General features: G+C 29.8%; 1 protein-coding gene across 2 annotated transcripts in view; it reads left to right on the top strand.

Moving 5' to 3' along the window:
- The first annotated feature begins 5,111 nt into the window (after nucleotides 1-5,111).
- LOC661984 (probable ribonuclease ZC3H12B) overlaps nucleotides 5,112-23,350 on the top strand; it is a 30,095-nt gene continuing 11,856 nt past the window's right edge. Inside the window, exon 1 of one of the 2 annotated variants that reach the window (XM_968112.4) lies at nucleotides 5,112-5,497. In XM_968112.4, the coding sequence (XP_973205.1) occupies nucleotides 5,279-5,497 (219 nt within the window). In that variant the 5' untranslated portion in view covers nucleotides 5,112-5,278. Of the gene's footprint in view, nucleotides 5,498-20,350; nucleotides 20,639-23,350 lie in introns of those variants that run through there. The other variant, XM_008197961.3, reaches the window with a different exon arrangement.

Genomic DNA, 23,350 nt, shown 5'->3' with positions numbered 1-23,350 from the left:
AGTTAGAATTAGAACTTTTCAAAAGTATTTTTAATGATCCATAGATTATTTTACTTATGAGACTAAATGTAGAAATGCGAATGTTACTAATGTTCATTTCGAATAAACCCACGGAAATCTGGAGATGTATTACCTATATGTTTTTGCACGAGGATTGGAGTCATCTACTAGGCAATATTGTCATACAAATGATTGCCGCGTTTTTTCTTGAACGGAGACACAAGAGAATCAAGATCCTCTTTTTATATATTACTTCGGGGGTTATTGGGGTTTTAATGGCGACGTGTTTTGCCGAGGGTGTGGTTCTAGGTGCCTCCGGAGCAGCGTGCGGACTTCTCATTGCAAACGTAACTGATCTGTTTTTTAACCGTTCACTATACTCACAATGCGAAACATATGTGCTGATTGTCATTACAATAATCATAGTCTTAGCAGATATACAAGCAGAAACTTTGCATCCTGTTGTCATTCACGTGGGAGGAGGTTTATCAGGTTTGTTATTGGGTCCACTTTTATTTAAAGTATTTAGAACAATTAAATTTAGGAATGCATAAATCATCATTGTTATTCTACCAACAACTAATATAACTGCATTTTTTCAAATAAATATTTAGCAATAAATCTTATTTTTTTCTTGTTTATTATATCTCTTTAGCATAGATTTTAGATAAATTTGTTATCTACTTTTAAATAATAATGTTTTGAGATAATAAACAATTTTACTTTTATAGTGTAACTAAAATATCATTGATGATAGAAAGATAGAGACTCAAAAATTATGCATCCAAGTAGAGGACACATTCAATTTTATTTAAATGTATTGGCAACTTTTTTACCTATTTTATGTTTCAACGAAAATTGAAAATATTGTTTGTTCTATACTATTATGTTTTTTCAAAATTTTCGGCGCTGAAAAGTAAGCGAAATATCGCTTCGAAAAGAAGCAGTCGTGACGTAACATCCGCCTCTCATCATAGAATCCTCTTATCACTGATCCCTCTCACTCACCAAATACTTGACAGATATTTGAACATTTTTCACACAGCTTCCACAAAACCAGAAATTAACTAATTTTTCGACTAATTTCTGTTCAAAATTTTGTCTTGAACTTTGCGAAAACATGTGAGAAACTTAAATAGTCAAAAACCATTTGACCTTAATATTAGACCAAATGCTCATTTAAGACAAAGTTGTTTTTAGCGTTGCCAATGCCTTTAAAGAATGTTTATTAAAATTTATGCTGTAGATCTCAGCTTCTAGCAGTTTGGCAAGACAAACTTTACTTACTTCTATTAGTTAAAATTTTATTGGTTTTTACAGCAAAATAATTAATTAACTAATTAATAAATTTAACAAGTAACTAACCCAAAACTCTTTACTTTAATTTTTTCATCTGGACTGTTTTTACTTTTAAAACTACTTCTAATTAACAATACAGATTTTTTACAGTGTTTTGTAAAAAGTTATCCCGGCGCATCCACCATTTTTGAACAAGTTTTAAAAGTTTGTATAGCTATAATAGTATATTAACTTCTAATATAGCTAGAACTTTAAGATTTTGTATACAATTTAAATCGACCATTCTGAGAGTTTAACTAAATTATTTTCAAAATGGCAGAAATTTCGGAACTATGAGAACTTGACGCCAACATTGAAATTTCAAACAGTAACCACCTATTTTTATTGCATTTTTGAATTCGCCATTTGAAATTGAGTAAAATGTATCCTAGTTGTTAAGTTGTTAGTACTTCTCTGTCATAGTTTTTGACGTATGTCAATTTTTTATACTAATTTTTATTTGCAGAAGTTCATTGAAAATATCACAGCTCGCAAACCCTTTACAGGTGAATAATTCTTTCTGCATTTGATAGCCACAGCTTCGAAGGGTATTCTTAAATCTTCAGGATGGTCAACTGTCAAATTACAAGGTTACTATGATTTTTTTTTAATATAATGATTAAAAAATGATTATATAAAACAGTTTTTTTCAAATGGAATGACCCTGTTTTTCTCAATGACAATCAAAGGAATATCAATTTTTATGCAGACTTTTATTAGCAATACATTTAGCGTCTTCTAAACTACCCACAAGTGAAGAGGAATATTGCTTAGCAGACATACGCTGTCTAGGGTTAAGTTTTTTTATGCATTATATTTTTTTTAGTGGTTGCAGAATGCATTCATTTGTAATGCTTTGATGCAATTTATTCTTTTAATAACAAATAAAATCATAGTTTTACCTAACAGTTAAAGTAATCAAAATATCCCTATTCATTTGTGTGTAGTAAACAGGCTGATTCTTTTAGGGCTTAAATTAGAAACTTTTTAACTTCTAATGTAGCTAGAACTTTAAGATTTTGTTTACGATCCAAATCGTAAAGTAAACTTTCAAAGAATACGATAAAATTGTGTTATTAATGAAAAAAATATTCGATATGTTCATCATTTTCATCCAAAAAGTTTAAAATTCGATGGCAGACTGAGTGTTAAGTTACTTCACATAATTCAATAAAATATAATAAACCATAATTAAATATTATTGTTTTACTGCTTGTTTGATAATGAACCAGCTAAAAACTAAATAAAATATGGAAGTTTGGCAATTGTTGACCATTTTGCTAGGTCTACTTTTTAAATATGAAAATTACGAAGTAAATCTGTTTTTTGTATTTTTTTTCAAAAAAGAGATAGGTATAGGACGTATTGACAAAAGTCGCCGTAAATGTCAATGTTCATTAGACTGTCGCTAAGAAAATAGGGTCGTTCCATTTGAAAAAAACTGAGTTATAGCAGTTTTTTGATAACCATTTTGAAAAAATCATACTAGCCATGAATTGTAACAGTTGACAATTTTGAAAGTTTTAGAAGTCTTTTCAAACTTTCGGTTATCAAATGCAAAAAAATTATTTACTTACCGCAAAGGGTTCAAGGACTGTGATATCTTAGATAAACCCTTGTAAATAAAAATTTTAACAAAAAAATTGACATATTATTTCAAAAACTATGACAGGTAAGCACCAACAATTTGAGTAATTAAAATATTAAAATATACAGGATGTATCAGAAATACGTGTCTTAATTTTAACAGGTAACAGAGCTCAACAAATAAAACATCTTTTCTATTTGTAATTTTTCAATAAAAAATTTCCAAATATACCTAAAATTTGGGAAAAGATAACATATTGAAACGTGTACCCGCCTATGGGTTAAAAAATAAGAAACCCGAATTATTTTTGTTGTGATGAAAACGGACAATTTAAACAATTTAAAACAACAATGACAATTGTTGCTATGAATGCAAACCAATTATTAAACACTGACCGACTCGTTTGCACAAAAGAAAGGAGGAAAACAGTGAAAATTATAATGAAGAATTTTGCAAAATGTTGTATAGAAAAGTTATTGTATTTGATGAGTTTGATTACGTGGTAAAATTAACACACGTATTTCTGGTACATCCTGTATTTAAATACAAAAATATATTTACAAAATACCACTGATCTTAATACCTATGATAACATGACGTTACAGGAAATTTACTGAAACTGCCGCCTTGTAATAAAACTTGCTTTGACAAGCAACGGATTTTTATTTCGTTGACATATATCATAAAGGAAATTGAGGGATGGTCCATTATTGCACTCATAGCTTCAACTAGAGCAATCCTTAAATATACAGTCTCATCCAGAAATACTGTGTTTATAGGCAACAGATTTGAAAGTATTTTTTTTAACATTTATTTGACGTAAAACTCCACAAGATTATTGAATTGTTGTTAACTGGAATAACACTCCATTGGTATCTTTTAAAATTTAAATTCAGTATTGCCAACAGACTCAGTGATAAATAATTTTTCTGCATTCGATAACCGAAGGTTCGAAGAGTCTTCTAGAACTTACATAATTGTCAACTGTCACAATTCATGCCTAGTATGATTTTTTCAAAATGGTTTTCAAAAAACTGCTATGACTCAGTTTTTTCAAATAGAACGACTTTATTTTCTTAACGGCAGTCGAAAGAACATGTAGAGGTAGTTCCATATCTGGTGGCGACCTGACAGTGACATAAAAGTCTCTTGAAATGCACTCACTTGGTTAAGATAATGAAATACATAGGCGTGAATTTTTTGCGCTAAAATTTACTTAGTTGTCATTTTAACATTAATAAATTTTGAGGACGAAGATACATAGAAAAATTACTATTATTGTTAATAATTTGTTCATTATTCTTCATCTTACGTCTCTCATTATAATTTTTTTAAGACTATCAGTGCATTTGAAAATCATTTTATTACGACGTGTATAAGCAATTTTTTTTAATAGTAAACATGTGTTTAATGCCAAAATTCAGTTATTTTTGACAATGTCAGTTCGCCACCAGATTTGGAATAAGCTTTATATTATTATGTATTGCTGGTTGCACTTTAGAGGAGTAAAAGTAAAGTTATGCTTAAACCACTAGTTTAAACACTGTTGTTTGTAATATTTGTATCGAATGTTGAACGCTTGACGCTTATGGCACCCAGCTTTATTTATTTTACGTATTTAACCACAAATATTGTTTTTCTAATTTTCCTAATTAAATAGAACTAAGTACATTTATAAAATGTTAGAAGTATATCGTTAAAAATGCATGACGTTTTTTTCATAAAACGATTTCTCATTAAAAAATTAATATAATAATACATGAAATAAAAAAAAACAGAATTAATTATTATCAATTAACTGCACCATATTATTGAATGAATCAAAGCTCTGAACTGATTGGTTTTTTGCATTATTTTAATGGCCGATCTCAAATCAACCAATTGCATCAATGAATTAAATTTTGAATGAATAAAAAAATCGGAAATGATTGGTTTTCTGACATTATTATGATGGCCGCCCAGAAATGACCAATGAAAATGCTTACAATTTCTACAACACTTTTTACGTTAATTCATTAATAATTTGTTAATTTAATTAACAACATTTGGATGCGATTTAAGACACAGGCAGACAAGTACAGGCTTGGAAAGGTCTTAATAGTGTTTTTTCTCCAGACGCTTGCGTAAACACCGCGTAATTTCAAAATCCCTGGAGCTTTTCTTTGTGCATTGGCTGTTGGCAGCACTGCCCACCCACACCAAATTCCAAGATGTCGTCTGTCAGCTGTCCGCGAGCCGTCAATCGAAATAAATAAAGTGCGTTCGTGTCTCAACCCGTAATTATTAATAGAAATAAAGTGGATGAAAAGTTCGTGCGCGTTCAGCATGTAACAAGCATGGGCTTTGGCGAAAATGTCAACGGCCGCAGCGACATTTCTAGGCACAGTGAGAATAAAATGCACTTGTACGCCCCTTCTCTTGGAGAATTTGGACCGAATTTCGGTGCTGTTCGCGGCACGACTTGAAGAAGCCCACAGCAAAGACGAGTTTGTCGATTTCGAAGTGCATTCGTTGGCCCCCAGCGGATGCGAACGCGCCCCCAGCGCCGCCGACTTCATAACCAGGTTGCAGGTATGTGGGGCAGGGGGAAACGCGGATCTGACCCGCCGAACGGGGACACTTTTACTTTTTACATCAGATTTGACGGAATAATGGCCGTTTTTGAGCGGTGAAAGGTGAACATTCGAAGGTTGAATTTCATCCTGGTCGGCGGGTTTGGGCCCCTTTTTGGGGGCTGTCCGGAGATGCAAATAACGTTACGAGCAAAATATTCGCTTTTATTTAATGGCTTCAAATGAAATCTTCAATTTTTCATGGTCGACCAAATTTTCCTGACAAGATAATTACGATTTAAATAAATAAATAAATACAGGGGTGTCCCACCGAGTTGGAAAAGTTCATTATTGACCTTTGAATGTTAGAAAATTAATCTTTTAATTAATCCCATGACTCACCTAAAATTATTTTCAAGTGTACAGGCTGTTCTCGAACTTAACTACAATACAAGCTAGTTTTTTTTATGGAACTCCTTATTTTTGGATGTAGCTTTTGATACTGAAGTTTTAAGCTAAATTGTTATTAGTCGATTTCACTTAGTTTTTGAATTATTTTGATTTTTTTGATGAACACACGCTTTTTAAAAAAATAATACACAAAAACCAAGAATTCTAGAAAAGTTGGATACATATATTCGGTTCATTTTCATAAAAACCATTGTGGTGCAAATAGCGTACTCTTGACATTAACTTTTATGTGAGTTGTCATGGTAACATGTTAGTCATTTGCACCACAATGGTTTTTATCAAAGTGAACCGAAAGTATAGTTTTTTTACTCACAAAAATCAGAAAAAAAAATTAAGTTTGTTGCAAGTCGTTTAACATAAAATTATTGTTTAATGGAACAGCCTGTTGTTTATTTTCGCATCTAAAAGATTTTTAAATTGTCTCTTTAATAACATTAACAATTATTCAGAAGTGTCTCTTCTAAATTTGGATATTTGATGTTTCAAAGCTATAAAAACACCAACGTCGCAATTTACCGAATTATTTTTTTAAATAGGGTTGATAAAATTGGGTGCTCCATTTAACTTTTTTAAGTTATTTAACTTTCGATAAGCTTCTTATTTTTTTTACGTTTCTAATTGCAGTGCGCTAAACAGATTCCAATTCAATTCAATTTATTAACAGCCAGGTACCTATATACGGGGTGTTTAAAAATTGGCGCACCAACTCACTGATACGTTGTTTCGAAGCAAGTGTTGATTACGGGAAAAATCCTGAATAAAAAATCTAGAGCTGCAAACTTATTGTGTTAATTTCTTCTGTTTTCATTATTTTTTATGTTTTTGTTTCACACTAAATAATCGTTTCCTAACCTAACACTATGATTAATTATTATTTTTGAATTCACTATCAGTCCCTTGTAGTTCTTTGAATGTATTAAATTGTGATTTATCAAAAAATCTAAATTTTGTAAATGTGCCAACACTGGGTATTACTTCTTGGGAAACCGTTTTAGAAATAATTCATTTTTATTGTTGATGAAAATCTGTTGCGATCACAATTGTTAGACAACGTTGCCACCTATCATTTATTTAAAATTTGTTATTTATTAATAACTTTAGTACGTAGGTTTTTTAACTATTTTTATCTTTATATCTACGCATTTCTTTACCATATCCCATTTGTGCGCCAATTTTTGAACATTCTTTTTACAGTATACATCTTGGTACAGTCACGATCTAAAGGATTGACACCCCGAAATCGTTACAGTTAATGTGTAAATTTGGCTAGTTTATAAACTAGCTGGATAGTTTGTAAAATAACCTGCTGAAGAGTATGACTTAAAAGGTTTTGCTCAGGCTTTTACTATCGGGCCCGGTTGATATAGAAATGTCATTCTTTCTAATCGTGACTACGTCAAATTCATGTGATAAAAACAAGACAAATAAAAAGAAAAAATTACATACAATAAATCAACAGTATTAAAATTTAAATTTAATATAAAATTGTTAAAATAATCTTTGATGGAATGGAATCATTCGTTTTAATAAATGAGAATAGAGCATTCTATTAAATTGTGGAGGAAATGTGATTAAAAATTGCAACACCTGGCACAAGAGGGCTATGTGTTTGCATAACTTAATCACTAATATATATGTCTTATATTAAAGTTATGGTAATCTGAAGAGACAGTAACGGAAAGGTTATTAAAGAATTAAAAATTGGTTTTAATTTTTCCTACCAAACTTCTGACAATCATTTTTTATAATATGAATGGACTTGCTATGACTATATCTTATTGCAGACTTTACTTTTTCAAAATAAAAATATCGTAACGTTCTAGAATTACAATTCCAGGAAGTCCTTTAATTTTATAGTATAACGTACTCAATTTATTGGCTAAAATCGAAGAACAGTGTTCTTTATATTTTAAACTGTATATTCAAGTTTAGATTAAAATCATCAGTATTAAAAGCAATAAAATACACCCTGTTCAAAAATGGTTGTTTATCAAGTCACCTATGAAATTTAGACGTAATGTGCCACTTAAATAAATTGTTAATGCTCTCAAAAAATGCAAAAAGGCTTCGAATCTAAAAATAAAAGAATACACAACAACAAAAAACACGGAAATATAAAACACAACAAGACAAACCCTTCACATGAAACAACTTTTCCGAAAAATGCAAAAAATGAATAAAAAACTAATTCAATGATTTCACAGAGATAACAGTTTTTAAAAACTTCAATAGTCATTTGGACGAAGCGGCACATTGACTTTAAATTCCATAATCGACTTGATGAACAACCATTTTTGAACACATTGTACATAAGGTTGTGTTGTAGCTCATTTCTAAAACACCTTGTATACTTTTAAAAAATATAAGTTTAGGAATTTGTAAAAAATATGTTTTATTATTTAAAGGTCAATAATGTACTTTTTCAACTCGCTTGGACACCCTGTATGTAATATACATTTGGCGAATTCTCTAGTAGAAAAGTCACGTTTTAAGATTCATCGAAGAACCACAGGGAAAGTACGCCCAGACGAAGTCTCGAAGAATCCCAATGAACCTTTGAGCCGGAATCGGAAGCTTGTCGAATTTTTTTAATTGCACTTCTGTTCAATGTTAACAATGTCATAATCTAGACACGAAGAAACCTTGATCTATGCGAAATACAATAGATATCGCGGACATCCTTAACGAGGCAAAAAATCTTTTTTCGATCGTATTTCACGGTTATTGTTTGTGATTTTTCCAACCTTAATGGAATATTTATTGATTGACGATTCCTTAATGTTGCTTCCGTTCGTGAAAGTTCCCAATAAATCAAATCAACACAAACTGTATTTCCCCCAAAATTGAGGACGAGAAATTGCTTTGTCAAGATTGACACAAGTTATCGATTATGTATGCATGCGATGATTTCCAATACTTCCTGAACGAAAAATTACCAAATGGGTTTTTTATCGAATCAATCGAATACAAATCATTCTTGATTGATTTTATTGTATTGTAAGGCTAATTTGTCTTGAACAACCGCAATTACCACATCGGTAGTTTCAGTAAGACATAAGTTATGAACTGCTTTGAAATGCCGATGTGATATCATTTATCTTAATCATGTCGGAGGTTAATTCAATGTTCTTCGGTTGTAAATGCCTCACACGTCTAAATTAAGAGGTATAGAAGATGTATTCATTACTATTTTTGCTGGTAACAACTGAAAAATGTACTTTTTGAATAAAAATCGACTAAAAAAAAAGAAATAGAAACGGATTGTTAAAAGTAGCAAATTTTAATTTACTTTTGGGATTGAGATGTCATTCTGAATTTATTGTTCCAGTTTTCGCCGTTGGAATGTCGACAATAATAACTAAATTATTTATATAATTTATACAAGCGTTTATCTGAACGATTTCCATAACAAGATAACGAACCATTTTTCGGTAGTTTTACTTTCCACTAACGTCACAATGGGATTTTATTTTACCAATTAAAATTAATTATCCGTTATTCGCAATACTAGGATTTAAAATTGGAAATGTTATCACCAAATCACCATACGCAAAAGATAAATTTAATTGAGTGTTATTTTTGTTTTATTTTCATCGTAATGGGTGTGATTTTTTCATTTTTTTCAAGTAGAGTTTATCACGTTTGATAAAAATAGATCAGATTTGTTACTGAGTGTGTATTGAATTTTTCCGCGGAGAGTTCGTGCAGGTCGTGAAACCTTGAAATTAAATCAAAAATAATTATTATTCTTTTGGATTCTTCGGAAACCTTCACCGGTAGATTGGATTACGAAGATTTGAGTGAAAGAAAGACATGTTTGGAAATTTTCTTGTGACGTCGAGGATTTTTCTTCGGTTAACACTCCATTATTCATTTAATTGCGGAATATCGTACCCACGTTGGAAATAATTAATGCACTTGTTTAGATTACACGTAATAAACATTAACATTAGGATAATCGTTGATAAGCAAAAACATGTTGGTTTAATAGCCTGTAATTTGCTAGAGTTAAACTTAGATCAACACCTATGGAAAAAAAAATATATGAAATTAATTAATGAAATAAGATATGTAGGATCTTTAATCTAGTATTTTTGTCTATTGTGAATGCTGACATTGGAGAACAGTAATTTCATACATATTGCATGATTTGAATTAAAGATAGAAAGTGTATAAATTATGCACTCGACGCGACGGTTATTACAAATTCTGAAAATTTTTTGTTCAATCGGAGATTGCAAAATCTGTTAAGGATTATGGTGTACATTCGATTTTTTTAAAGCTAGAATCACAAAAAATAACAAGAAAATGCGTTATACTGTTACAGAATCACGCAAAATAGGTACAGTTTCCTTTTTTTGCAAATTTTAGCATTTTTATCTCTTTTACTGCAAGAAGTACGGTAAAACTTCTATACTTCAAAAGATAATGGTAAATAAGTGACTCACTTTTATGGTTTTGAAGCTAAAATTTCATTTAGAAGGAATTGACTTCCTAGCGTACCTCCTTCATTAGTGGTCACTAGGTGGCGCCATGTTTTGGAAGTTCTTGTCAGTTTCTGATGAGAATTTTAAGGTTTTTTGGTAGTTTTGGTAGTTTTCTCACAAAAATGTGAATTCAGTCTTGGGTACGTATTTTCTTTCTTCTGACGAATACTTTCAAAAAGGTGTTGTGGTTGAAATAAAAAAAATATGCCTGGGATAATTCTTACTGTTACTAAACTTTTTAGACACCAATAAAACTATTTCTAACTAAAGCGCTTTATGATTTAATTTAACAAATGTGTCGGTTTACCATTTTTAGGACTCGAACAAAACTCTTTTGACAGGCTTTGTTTTTTGCAATTAATGTTTGTAAGATATTTGGAGAAAACGAACAAAAAAATAATAAGTGATTGTCGGTTCACTATTTTTTACAATCGAAGGCTCTTATCTTATAAATAAACTTATTTTGGAAAAACTTTTGAAAAACTTTGTTATTAGCAACATTTAAGAAAATCGCACCACAGGATGACAATTGAAAAAATCAATATTTTTGCTGCTAAGGTATTTTGAGAAACTATTTTACTATTTATTCCTGTAAAAGTCAGGAAAACGTCGAAATCCTTATAGAAAAATTCTTATATTTACTTTTGTTACATAAATTTTGTTTTGCATCTATAAAGTATTTAGTATTTTTAAAATTTAGTTTCTAGAATGCGTCATAATTGGTTCAGCCTTCAATAAACTCTTGAAAAGAATTTTTTTGATTTGATTCGTACCTAGCTAACGTTTTTAGTTTGACTATTTTTTTATACAGACTTGGGCGTTTTTGATACGCTCAGTTATCAGCAACAATTAAGAAAATCGCTACACGGGATGACAATTGAAAAAAAGAATACTTCCTGTCAAGTATTTTGGGAAGGTGTTACTTTACATTTTTTTTTGTAAAAATCAGGAAAGCGTCATGTAACTGAACACCTTATCGAAAAAGTTTTCTTTTTACTTTTTGTTACATAGATTTTGTATTGTATCTTTGTATGAGGTATTGAATATTTTTAAAATAAAGTTTCTAGAATGTGGAAAATTTCTTACAACGTGAGGAACTCACAATTTGTAAACATTCAACACAACTCTTGAAAAGAAGTTTTTTTGACTTGATTCATACCTGGTAACCTAGTTAACATTCTTAGGCAATTAAAATGTATCAGTATTACAATGGAAATTTAAAATATCTGAAGCACAATAAACTGTCAAAAAATGTCAATGCAATGCAACGCCATCTACCGACAAATAAGAGGACAAATAAGAGGTAGGCGATTATATTCACTTTAATCTAAAGTGGTAGCACCATTTTTTTATCATTTTCTCCCGATTCCAAACTATGTGAATTGTGAAATTAGCTTTTTTCTTAATTAAAATAAATAAACAAATAACAAATTTTCTATATGAAGTTTTCCAAAATTCTTATTTATAATTTTCACTATTTTTCCCTTTTCTTTTGTGTAAACGAGCCGGTCATTGTTTAATATTTAGTTTGTATTCACAGCAACAATTTTCATTGTTGTTTTAAATCGTTTAAATTGTACGTTTCTATCACAACGAAAATAGTTCGGCCCTTTGATTTTTGTACTCATAAGTGGGACACGTTTCAGTATGTTATTTTTTTCCATATTTTAAGTAAGTTTGCGATTTTTTTTATAGAAAAATTACTAATAGAAAAGTCGTTTTATTTCTTGAATTCTGTTACCTATTAAAATTAAGACACGTATTTCTGATACAGCCTGTAGATTCTTAACAATTATAAAAAAAATGCAGAAAAGTGAAAAAAAAAACAAGAAGAAGCAATGAAGTTTCTCGGCAAAATTATTCATCAATAAAAAATTAAAAATTAGTAGCTCCAGATTTTTGAGTTCTGTTACGTTAAGACGTATTTCTGATACACCCTGTATTGTTAATAAAAATATATATGCAGTAAAATATACACGGTATATGGAGCTTCAAACCGGAAACCCATACAAAATTTGATTAGGTATTTTTGCCTTTAAACATTTTTATTATTTCTTAGATGATGTAAGGACATTTTTACCAATAAAGCTAATTAAGATTTTCTGTAACATCTTTTTAGAAACGAAAGGCAAATGTAGAGTCAAAAATAGTCATATTTTTTATGGATGTTCTGGTTTGAAATTATAACGTGTTATAATAAGTAATAACTGTTATCACTGTTCTGATGGCTGCTTTTTACGTTAAAGTGCCGACAAAAATTTTTCAAAAATTTGTGTTAACTGTTGAAAAATCATTTATAGCCTATTTTTTTTTCTTATACTTTACTTAAATGTTTAATGAAATAATCAATACTACAGTTTTACTGAATGAATGTAGAACTTGTATTGGGAAGTAAATTTATCTTCTCAATGAAAATTTACTCTACCGAGTTGTTTTTAACCTTCTGGACGTTTCAACAAACGTTAAAGTGTTAAATATTTGTAAAGTAAGAGAAACATAAATATTTTGCATCCTAGATTCCTATACATTTTCAAGGCAAAGTAAAAAATCCAATTGTTTATGAGTGAAAATTGAAATGAAAAATGTATTCGAATGACTCAATCTTTGTTTATGTAATAAATAAAGTACGGTAATTTCGCGCTGCATTATGCACTGTGTCATAAATAAGCTTCTTGCACCTTTTGAGAGGCTATTATAGTAGAAGTAGAGGAGCCAGCCATGGCTATGGCGAGGTGGACGGGAGTAGAGCGAGCGGTGTCCTCGTGACGTCAAGCGGAGATCCGGGTCGTGTGGGGTATGCCACGGCAACGTTTGGGTCGGTGAACCGTGCCGAGAGAGTCGCCGGACCTCCACGGACGGACGGTGCTTGTGACCTACTCGTGACGATGCTCCAAGACGGATGGAAACGACCGCCTTTTTGCTTTTTTTCTCTCTACTCAACTTTTTATGTCTTTCGTACGAGGATGCGTAAACCAGACCATGACACGGAGACGTAATCACCGAAACTTACGCTCGAAAGTAGAACGGTTAAGTTAGTTTCTCGATTAGGTTGTTGGAGCGACGATTTCTCGATTTAAAATATTGAGTATAAATATATTATTTTCTGTGCAAAATACATTTAATTAAGCGATTAACAGTTTCAAAAATATCATCAAAGATCTGATTTTATTGTGCCAAAAAATTGAAAATATAAATTATTGTAGTTTTTTGAAAATCTCAAGCGTTCAGATGGCTCATATGTTTGACTGCCGCACTTGAACTATTCAAAAAATCTTAAGTCTACAAAAAACACTGGTGAATATTTTCAAAAGTTGGAAATTTTGCGTTTTATTGTTAATTATTGTCTAAAATTTTTCGAAGGATCTGATCCTGTAAGAATTTTTAGGCTGTGGTTAGCAGTTTCGTCAACTTTTTGGCATTTTTTGAAAATCTGAAACGTTTAAATAAAACAAGTTTTTGATTGTCGCACTTAAATTAAAACGAAAAATTTAAATCTACAAGAATTAGCTTAATATCTCTAACTTTTTGAAAATATCGTCAAAAATGTGCTTATTTTTTGTGTGATAACATCTTATTATTTGGTGCAAAATAGAATTAACTAATAAAGGATTGGAACTTTACGTTTTCTCACGAAGTATTTTTTGAGAAATCCTATCCTCCAAGAATTTTTGCGATCAACATTTTAAAAAATATCGTTGAAGATCCGATTTTACATTTTCAAAAAACTGGGAATACAACTAAATTATCATTTTTTGAAAACCTCAAGTGTTCAGGTGAATCAGGTTTTTGATTGCTGCACTCAAATTTATTCAAAGAATTTCAATCGACGAAAAAAAGTTTGTTTATTCTTCGGCACTGTCACAATTTCTGATTTTTTTTCGGGACGAGTCGAATTGGTTCCCAAATTCTGTAATCCTCTCTAATTATAGTCGAATTGGTTCCCGGGGATGGTCGAATTGGTTCCCGTCGGTCAGGTAGGTCAGATAAACAGATTAAAGTATTATGATAACAGAAATGGCGTTTGTAAGTATATGAACAAATTTCCAAGTTCCAAAACGTTCAAAAACAAATCGTATTTTAACAATTTAAAGGCTGTGGATAAAAATTTCTTCGAGTATTCAAGTACTTCCAAAACGATGGAGAAGGCGCATAGAACTTAATGAGTACTATGTCGAAAAATGTTAAAATTATATTTGTAATTTGTCTCCATTTTGATGCTTTAATAGTATTAATAGACATATTAACGAACGCAACGTCATCATGTGAGATGTCTTAATAGTCATTACTTGACGAAACATTTTACGAAATTTACAGGAGAGCATTGGATTTAAAAAATTACATTCTCCTTTTTTTTAAATAACTAGTTAGCCATGAATAAATGAAATTTGTTGTTGGATTTTGTGCCAAGAAAATAATTATTTGAACATTTTTACAAGCTTTAAATCTAAAATATTAACATATAGTTGGCTTAATCCTTTTTACCTACCTGCTCATGCGGGAGCCAATTCGACCATCACCCGGGAACCAATTCGACTATCACCTTTTACAGAATTATATTTATAAAAATTAAGGGGAACCAATTTGACCACGACCAATTTTTCTCGTGTCAACTGTTTGGAATTTCTCAATACGAAACGTTATATTTTTTTAACAGATTTAAAGCTATTTTAAGCCTTGTTGTGTCTAATTCGAAGAATAAAATGTTGTATTCAACTCGATTCATTTATTTCACCTCGTGGATGATAAACCACTCGTTTTCGCTCGTGGTTTAATAACCTACTCGTGAAATAAAACGTCCGATTTACACTAAAATTCGTTAAATAAATAACCATTTTGGGATAGAGCTTGAGAACTTTGCGTTTTCTTATTAATTTTTCGGAGAACCTTATCTTATAAGAATTTTTAAGCTGTGATTAACAGTTTTAAAAATACTGGCGAATTTACGACTTTTTGGCAGTTTTTGAAACGACGAAACAAGTTTTTGGCTGTCGCACTCATCTTTACTCAAAGTATCTATATCTTCAAGGATTACTTTAATATCTCTAACATTTTGAAAAATATCATCAAAAAATTGTTTACTTTTTGAGGGATAAAACTATAGAAAACTTGGCGTTCTATTATGTAAAACAGAATTAACTAATAAAGGATTAAGACTTAACGTTTTCTTACGAGAAATTTTTCGAGAAATCCGATCTTTATACTTTGGTAATTTTAAAATATCGTCAATCATCCAATCCAAAAATGGAAAATACGGCATTTTATCTTTTTTGAAAACCTCAAATCTTCCGATGAAACAGGTTTTTGATATTAAATTAAAGAATTAATTTAATTAAAGACTTTAAACAAGAATTACAAATATCTCTAACATTTTGAAAAATATTAAGATAAAAATTGCTTATTAGTAGGATACAACTTATAAGCTTGGCGATTTATTAATATTTGTACAAAGTACAATTAACTAAATGATTTGAAGTCAACGGTTCCTTATATAATTTTTTTGAGGAAGCTGATTTTCCAAGAATTTTTAAGCTCTGATTATTAATTTAAAAAATATTGTCGAAAATTCGATCTTCACGCGTCAAAAATTGGAAAAAAAAAAATGCAATTTTTAAAAAAATTTAAACGTTAAGGTTTCTGACATCGTATTCAAAACTCAGATTTTTTAAATTTGCAAGAATTATTTAAACAACTCTTAACATATTGTAAAATATCATCAATAATTTGATTACTTTTTGAGCGATGAAACCAGGAAAACTTTGCGTTTTATTATTTTGTGCGAAATAGAGTTAAGTAAAAGATTCAAATTGAACGTTTTTTTACGTAAAATTTTCCGAGTAATTTGACGCTGTAAGAATTTTTGAGCTTTGGTTAATAGTTTCTAAATGTTGGCGAAAATCTGATCTTAATGCGTTAAAAATTGAAAATACTGGAGGAATTTTTGTCTTTATTATACCTCAAATGTTTACTTTATTTTGAAAAATATTATCAAAAGTATGATTTTATGATATTATGAATCAAAGTTAAGGTTTTGTGCGTAATTTTTTTTAAGGAATTCGATTATCTAACAAATTTTACCTGTTTCAAAAATATCGTCGAATATCTGATTTTAGAATGTCAAAAACTGCAAACCGATTTTTTGTCTTTTTTTGAAAATCTCAAACGTTCAGTTGAATCAGCTTTTACTATAACACCCAAATATACTCAAAGAGTCGTATAAAAAGTCTTTAAACATTTTCTTTGAACCTTTATGTTAATTTTTGATTGGTAAAATTATTAACTAAAGGCACCTTATTTTGGCCAACCCTGTGATGCTATTCGAAGCTTTTTGCAGTAGTTTTTGTGATTAAAAAAAATGTTCTCTTGTTTTAAACGAAACATAATATGTTAGATCGCATAAAAATCGATCGTGACTTAAATGTATTAATAATTTAGCATTCTCTACAGTTAGAGATGCAAATGAATAGACTTGTAACCGTTTTTTTTCGGAAATACCTTTGGGAATACCGTGGCACGGGTTTAACGGTAGAAAAAAATAACAAATCAGTTGTTTCGCCGTGGAATATTTAAATTGGTTAGTTAAACAAGTAATTTACAGGAAGTATTAAATTGTGAATGGTTTTCTTTGCGTAAAAATCAGTTGTAATATGCAAGCAACTTTATTGAGCAATTAATTTTATCAAACACATTATCAATTTCAGAATTCATAAAAGGTAATTGAGACAATTTATTTACATCAAAGCTCGACACTTATTACAATAAATTTATTACATTGTCATTAGTTGGTATACAATTTTTGTAATAATAGTGGAAAATTAGTTCCTGTATGTTGCCTCAACTATAACCAAGAAACTTATTCAGCATGATTCTAAATAAAGTAGTTTTGAAGTTAGAGTATTTAAGTCTGGTCAAAGTTAATCATAACATAAAATAAAAATCAATAAAAAAATTCACTGGTTGATGAATTGCGGTTGCTAAACCACAAGTGGTTTATTCCAGACTTACAATTTTTGCGGTTACAAAACGAACAGCATTCCAGGTATTTAAATACAATGACAATCCATTTTGGCAGGACAAATTTGGACCCACAATTTATTTTCCTTTGGGACAAAGACAGATAATTTATGCAATTATTACAAACTCTGCTGAAGACGATTGCATTGCGGATTTTTTGCCAATGACATCAGAAAAATTCTTCAGTGCCTACATCCACACAATGATAATTACGATAGATTTGTTCGCAATCACTGTCAGCACAATCAAAGGTAATTCGCTGGAAATAGCAACGAGTGGGCGAAGAAAAACAAAATTAGAACAAAGGATTTAGATCCCACCAGGATAACTTACAAGAAATAAATGTTTCATTTTTTGTTGTTGCGGCATTGACCCATCTTTCATCCAAAACAAATGGTTTTTAAAATACTTAACAGGGAAAAAATAAGGTCGCTGACGTCAATCGAGGCGGGGAATATGTAAATATTTACTGTTGCTTATTGAAATAATGCATCGGGTTTGTGTACAAAATGGGATTTGTGACAAGGATATGGAGACGGGAGAAAGCGCTAAACAATTCATGTGAACCTTGAAATGATCAAACAATTTTAATTTGACCATTGAATTACAATTTGGCAATTTAGCAACCGTTTGAGTTTATTTAGTGCACCGATAAGTAGACCGGTTAAAAATAAAATTTAGCACAATGGTTTAATTTATAAGTGATACAGTGGGTTAGCCAAATATTCAATGAAACAGGATGTATATTTTTTTTTATCCAAGTGTAAAGTGGCCAAGAATTTTTTTAGTTAAATTTATTTTTTTACGTTCGCACCACTAACAAATTCATTCGTGATAATTCGAGCAACTTCCAATTACTTCTGGACTTACTTTAAGTAAATGGTGAATTGTACAGGGTGAGTCTATTAATGGTATCTTTCACTATATCTCTAAAAATAATAGTCGCACTGAATTCAGTGATTAAATACTATAATGGTTTTCTTTAAGTAGGTATGTGAATTTTTTTAGAAGTTTTCTACTCTACCTTGTAATTAAAATTAATTAAGAATACTTCTCAATATTAATAAAATTAAAAATATGAACAGTTACTCAGGAACAACGTTTTTTCTTATTTTCGAGACAAGATTTCTTATAAAAACTTTTGCTAGCCTCAAAATTACGTATATTTTAATTTTTAGTTTTTACTTAATTAATTATTTTTTGGGACTACCGACACTTTTTTCACGATTTTTATTACAAAACAACATTTAAGCGTCATTTGTTTGCAGATGACATAAGAAATAACAATTTTTGCAGCTACTTAATTATAATTAATTTATTAAAATATTTTAATTTTAAAAAATTGTATAAAAATTCTGAAAAAATTCGAAGGCATTCAGAAACATATTTTTAGTTTTTGATATATAGTAATATCCTTTCCGTAGACTCACTCCGTAAATTCTATTTTGAATTATCAAAATTAGTTTTTTACGTTGGCATCACGAACTTTATTCATTTGTGGTAATTGGGGCAACCTCCAATTACTTATGAACTTACTTTTTAAGTAATATTGGTCAATTTGATACAGTTATTATTATTATACAGTAGCTTAAAAGACGCATACAATTTAAAGTTTGTGGAGCGTCATTTTTCAGAAAAATTTTCGAACAGGTTGATTTCATTTTTGTAACTTTTGACAATTTGTAACGCCATTGGTTTTTGGGTGATGATGTCGTTTTTAATTTCAACCGAAATTTTTGTTTACAGTTTTTGATGGTATTCTCTTACCTTTTTAATAAGTTGGATAAAAAAGTTTAAGAAAAATAAAGTTTAAAAAAAAGAAAATAAAGAAAAATTGTTTAAAATATTATAGAAAATTTATTACACACAAATTGCTTTATCTTTTCTTTGTCTTATTTTATAAAGAGCGATTGTTTTTTTCAACTTTAAAGTTACTTTGTAACAAATTTCTAGTAGAAAGTTGTAGCTCTATTACATAATAAATAGAAACTTCTCAGTCATTTGAAAAAATACTGCAATATATTTTTTTATTTGCTGCTTTTTGACATAACAATTTTATTTGATATATGTACAACTAGATTTTATCATCTTTTATCTATTTTTTCAAAATTGATTTTTTTTAGTAAAAGTAGAACAAGAAAGTAATGTTTTCCAGATTATGAAAAGAAAAATGTACGTTTTAATTTAAAATAAGAAAATTGAATATAGCCCAAAATACACTAATTAGAAAAGACATATAATTATTTTAAATTTTTGAAATCGGATTATAAATAAAAATTCTATAGTGTCTACTGTTTTTCACTCAGTACAACTATATGACATTTGTCATGTCATTAGTTTTTTTTTACCTGGCAACTGAGATTTCTGTTTACTGTTTTTAATATTGTAATATACCCGTTTAAATTTTTAAAAAGTTAAATATTAAAAAGTTAAAAAAAAAAAATAAAATAAAAAGTTAAAAAAACCCATTGCTAATTACCTATACACAAAAGGCTTTATCTTTCGTTCTTGTCTTATTTTATACTTAAAGGGTGATATTTTTTTGAAAAACTTTAAACTAGCCCTCATCATAAACGTCGGATCAAAATTTCTAGCAGAAAGTTGTAGCTCTCTTATATAATAAGCAGAATCTTCAGTGGAATAAATCAAAAATCACATTTTTTGGTAGAAGTGAGTGATGGATTTATTCCAACTTTGGTATTTTAGAGCGTAATCGGGAAACACGCTCTGAAAGCATCTGGTTTTGTTCTAATAACAATCAGAAGCCAATCTGGGATTAATCGAAAGAAAGTCGAATTCTTTCGCAAGAATCGGATCCAGTCTAAAAATCCTCATCGCGTTATATTATCGCATCGTCCACCTCTCTCGTACTTTCTTCAGGTCTCCCTCTCCCTTTCACCTTGTCTTTTCCGTCTGTTCCGAATGTAAATCCGGTTCGACGCTTCATTCATTTCTCGATTTTATAAATCCAAGTTCAGTTAGTTTTCGTACGGCGACGTAACAAGATCCTGTTCAAAAAGTTTGTGTTGTGTGCTTCTTCTTCTTGAATCCTCTCTCTTGTTGTTGTTGTTATTATTTGTGTGTTGTTGCGATGAACCAGGATGCGGTGATAAGTGCAGTGACGTCAACGTGAACGGAATGGATTCGGTGTCAGTTCCGGTTATCTTCAAGATATGACAGTCGTCGACGAGGTAAAAAGTGATTTCGTGCCCGGATTTTAAGCAATTTTATGTATAGAGTGAGAATTATTCGGTGACCTATTTCAGAACACTGATAAGGTCGGAGCCGGATCTTACAATTTTAACACAGTAGTGACACAATTGATGTTTTTTTATGTTGAGTCATTAATTTTTTAAATTATTCGTTTTATTACAATTGGTAGCAGATAATGTTTGCGAACACGCGAGTTTACGTCATTAATTATTATTGTTAAAAAAAATTTGTTATTTTTAGACAGGTAATTTGAATTCTAGGTTGGATTTTATGCAAAAAAATCATAATTGGATTAAATTGTTCAACCGAATAATTTTACCAAATTTGGTATTTTAATTGTCATTTTGTAAGCTAATCTACGTAAGGAAAATCTATTTTTAGACTCGTAACCCATTTTCGGTATAAATTAATCAACAAAGAAATCTGTTAACTCATTAAGGTTAAATGTTAGTTCTTCGATCACAAATCACAAGGAGTAGGAACTGACTTTTTTATTTGCAGATCATAGACTAAAACTAGAAATTAAAAAAGTACTTGTTTTGTTCTTCTAATATTTTTGTGCCTAAAAATAACAGAAATAGGTTAAGTGCTAACGATGAACGTGCGTATTAGATGAATAAACCGTTACTTGTGCAGTTACTACTGGAAACAGCTGATGCATTTAAATCTAGATAGTTTCAAATAGTTTATTATCATCTAATATAGGGACTTTTTTATCAAAAATTTTTAGCTTTTCGAACTTTGAGCCAACATTTTGCAATATGACCATTGATAAAAATTTTATTCAACAATTTGGAGAATTTTTTTAGCCTTCGACTTTGCAACCTTCTAATTTGTAAGCTGTGTTTACAATTTTTGTAGTCGAGGTTGTACAGTATGAAATTAAGGAAATAAATATTAGAAAAATATATATTTTTATACAAATTTATATTTGTCTGTAGAAACTTATTTAATAGTACTGTTGTAAATTAAAAAATTCATATAAAAAATTGTAATTTTTTTCATTTTTTAAATTTTTCAATTTTTCTCTCCATTGAGTTGGTTTGGAACTTTTTTAACGCTCGATGTTTTTGCCTGAATTTTTTCTTTAGTGTAGAAAATTAAACAAAAAGTCGCAAAAGTTAGTCATGGCATAATAAAAATAATTTGGTGCGATGTTAACTAGAAACATGTAACAAGGTGGAATGAGAACTTTATCATTATTTTTATGATATTGGTAACATTGAATAGACAGAAGATAAGAAAGTTGATAATTTTCAGTTAGTGTATGTGAATTTTTACACTATTTTTGCATAGTCTTATTGTATTAAAATTGGTCCAGAAAACAGATAAAAAATTGCCTCAGGATATCTTTTGGTATAAGGGCTCCAAATTTATGAATAATAACAATAATAATAATTAGAGAAAGAAATTTAATGGAATTTATTTTGAAAATAATTAGTTCGTGCACAAAGCATTTGTTTACACATTGTTTTTTATTTTGCGCGTTTTGGGCACTGTAATGTCAAAATTTCTAAACGTCAGAAAAAGTAGATAATAATAATAATAATTGATTTGCGGTATACAACACTGCAATTGTAGAAAAAACGTTGTTTATATTACGTTCCCAAAGCTAGTTTTTTGAGCTTTCGAAGCTTTTATCTCGACTTAAAGGTCTCGATAAAAACTAACTTTCTATGCGCACTTAATATAAAAATAACTATTTTGGAGTAATTTGCTGTTTTTTCTCTTTCCAGTTTAACAAAATCTCGCGAGAAAAGTGTTTAAAGGCTCGTTTTCAATGTAATTGTTTTTGGTATTTTTTGAGAAAGTTTCATAAAATAATCGATTGCCTGTCTGAAAATAGTGCATGATGGTCTGTAAAAAGCAAAGTCAATAATATTTTCGATTAAATTCGACGATATTTTGCACAGTTATTAGGGTTTTGGTCAAAAAACTTTTTTTCAAACTGCGTTTTTTTATTTAGCTTAAAAATGCAAAAATAAATACTATTTTCCGTGAAATTCGGTATTTTTTGGTAATTTTGGATGAGTTTGTGATGAATTGTTGTTAATATAACGTAACCATGGTAAAGTCTCATTATTTTCGATACAATTTATTGGTTTTTCATTCTGATTTAGCAGATTTTTGTTTACGTTTTGCGGAACTTTTGCTAAACCATTGTTATTTGGACTGAATAATCTACCAAAACAGCCCAAACGACAATTAATGTAGTTGTTGACTAAATTTAATGATTTTTTCTACTGATTCTTGAGAAATTTTATGAAATCAATGCGTTCAAAAACACGAGATAAAACGCCCGAAAAGACAAAACAGTTGTTATTATTTTGTCTTTTCGGTTTATTTTCAGTACTCATTACAGAACGAAACAAATTTGTTTGAGTGTAGATAATTGAATGACATTTAATTTTGGTCCAAATAGTTGGTAACAGGTCATTATAAAACAATCTTTATTAATGACTAAAGTTGCAATATTAGCCTTAACAACTTCCAAAATATAAAAAGCGGAAGCCAGAGGATGTGATTCCATAATAACGTGCTAAGATGTTTGAAAAAACCCAAAATATTGATATTTTTACTTGGTTTAGTAACTTTTTGTTCCATTTTAACAAATTCTTGCTTAAGCACTCCAAAAAAGCAAAATTGACACTATTTTCTAAACAATACGACGATTTTTTGGCTAATTTTTT

This window comes from Tribolium castaneum, chromosome 6, assembly GCF_031307605.1.
Source record: "Tribolium castaneum strain GA2 chromosome 6, icTriCast1.1, whole genome shotgun sequence".
NCBI lineage: Eukaryota > Metazoa > Arthropoda > Insecta > Coleoptera > Tenebrionidae > Tribolium > Tribolium castaneum.
This window is presented reverse-complemented; position numbering and strand designations above follow the sequence as displayed.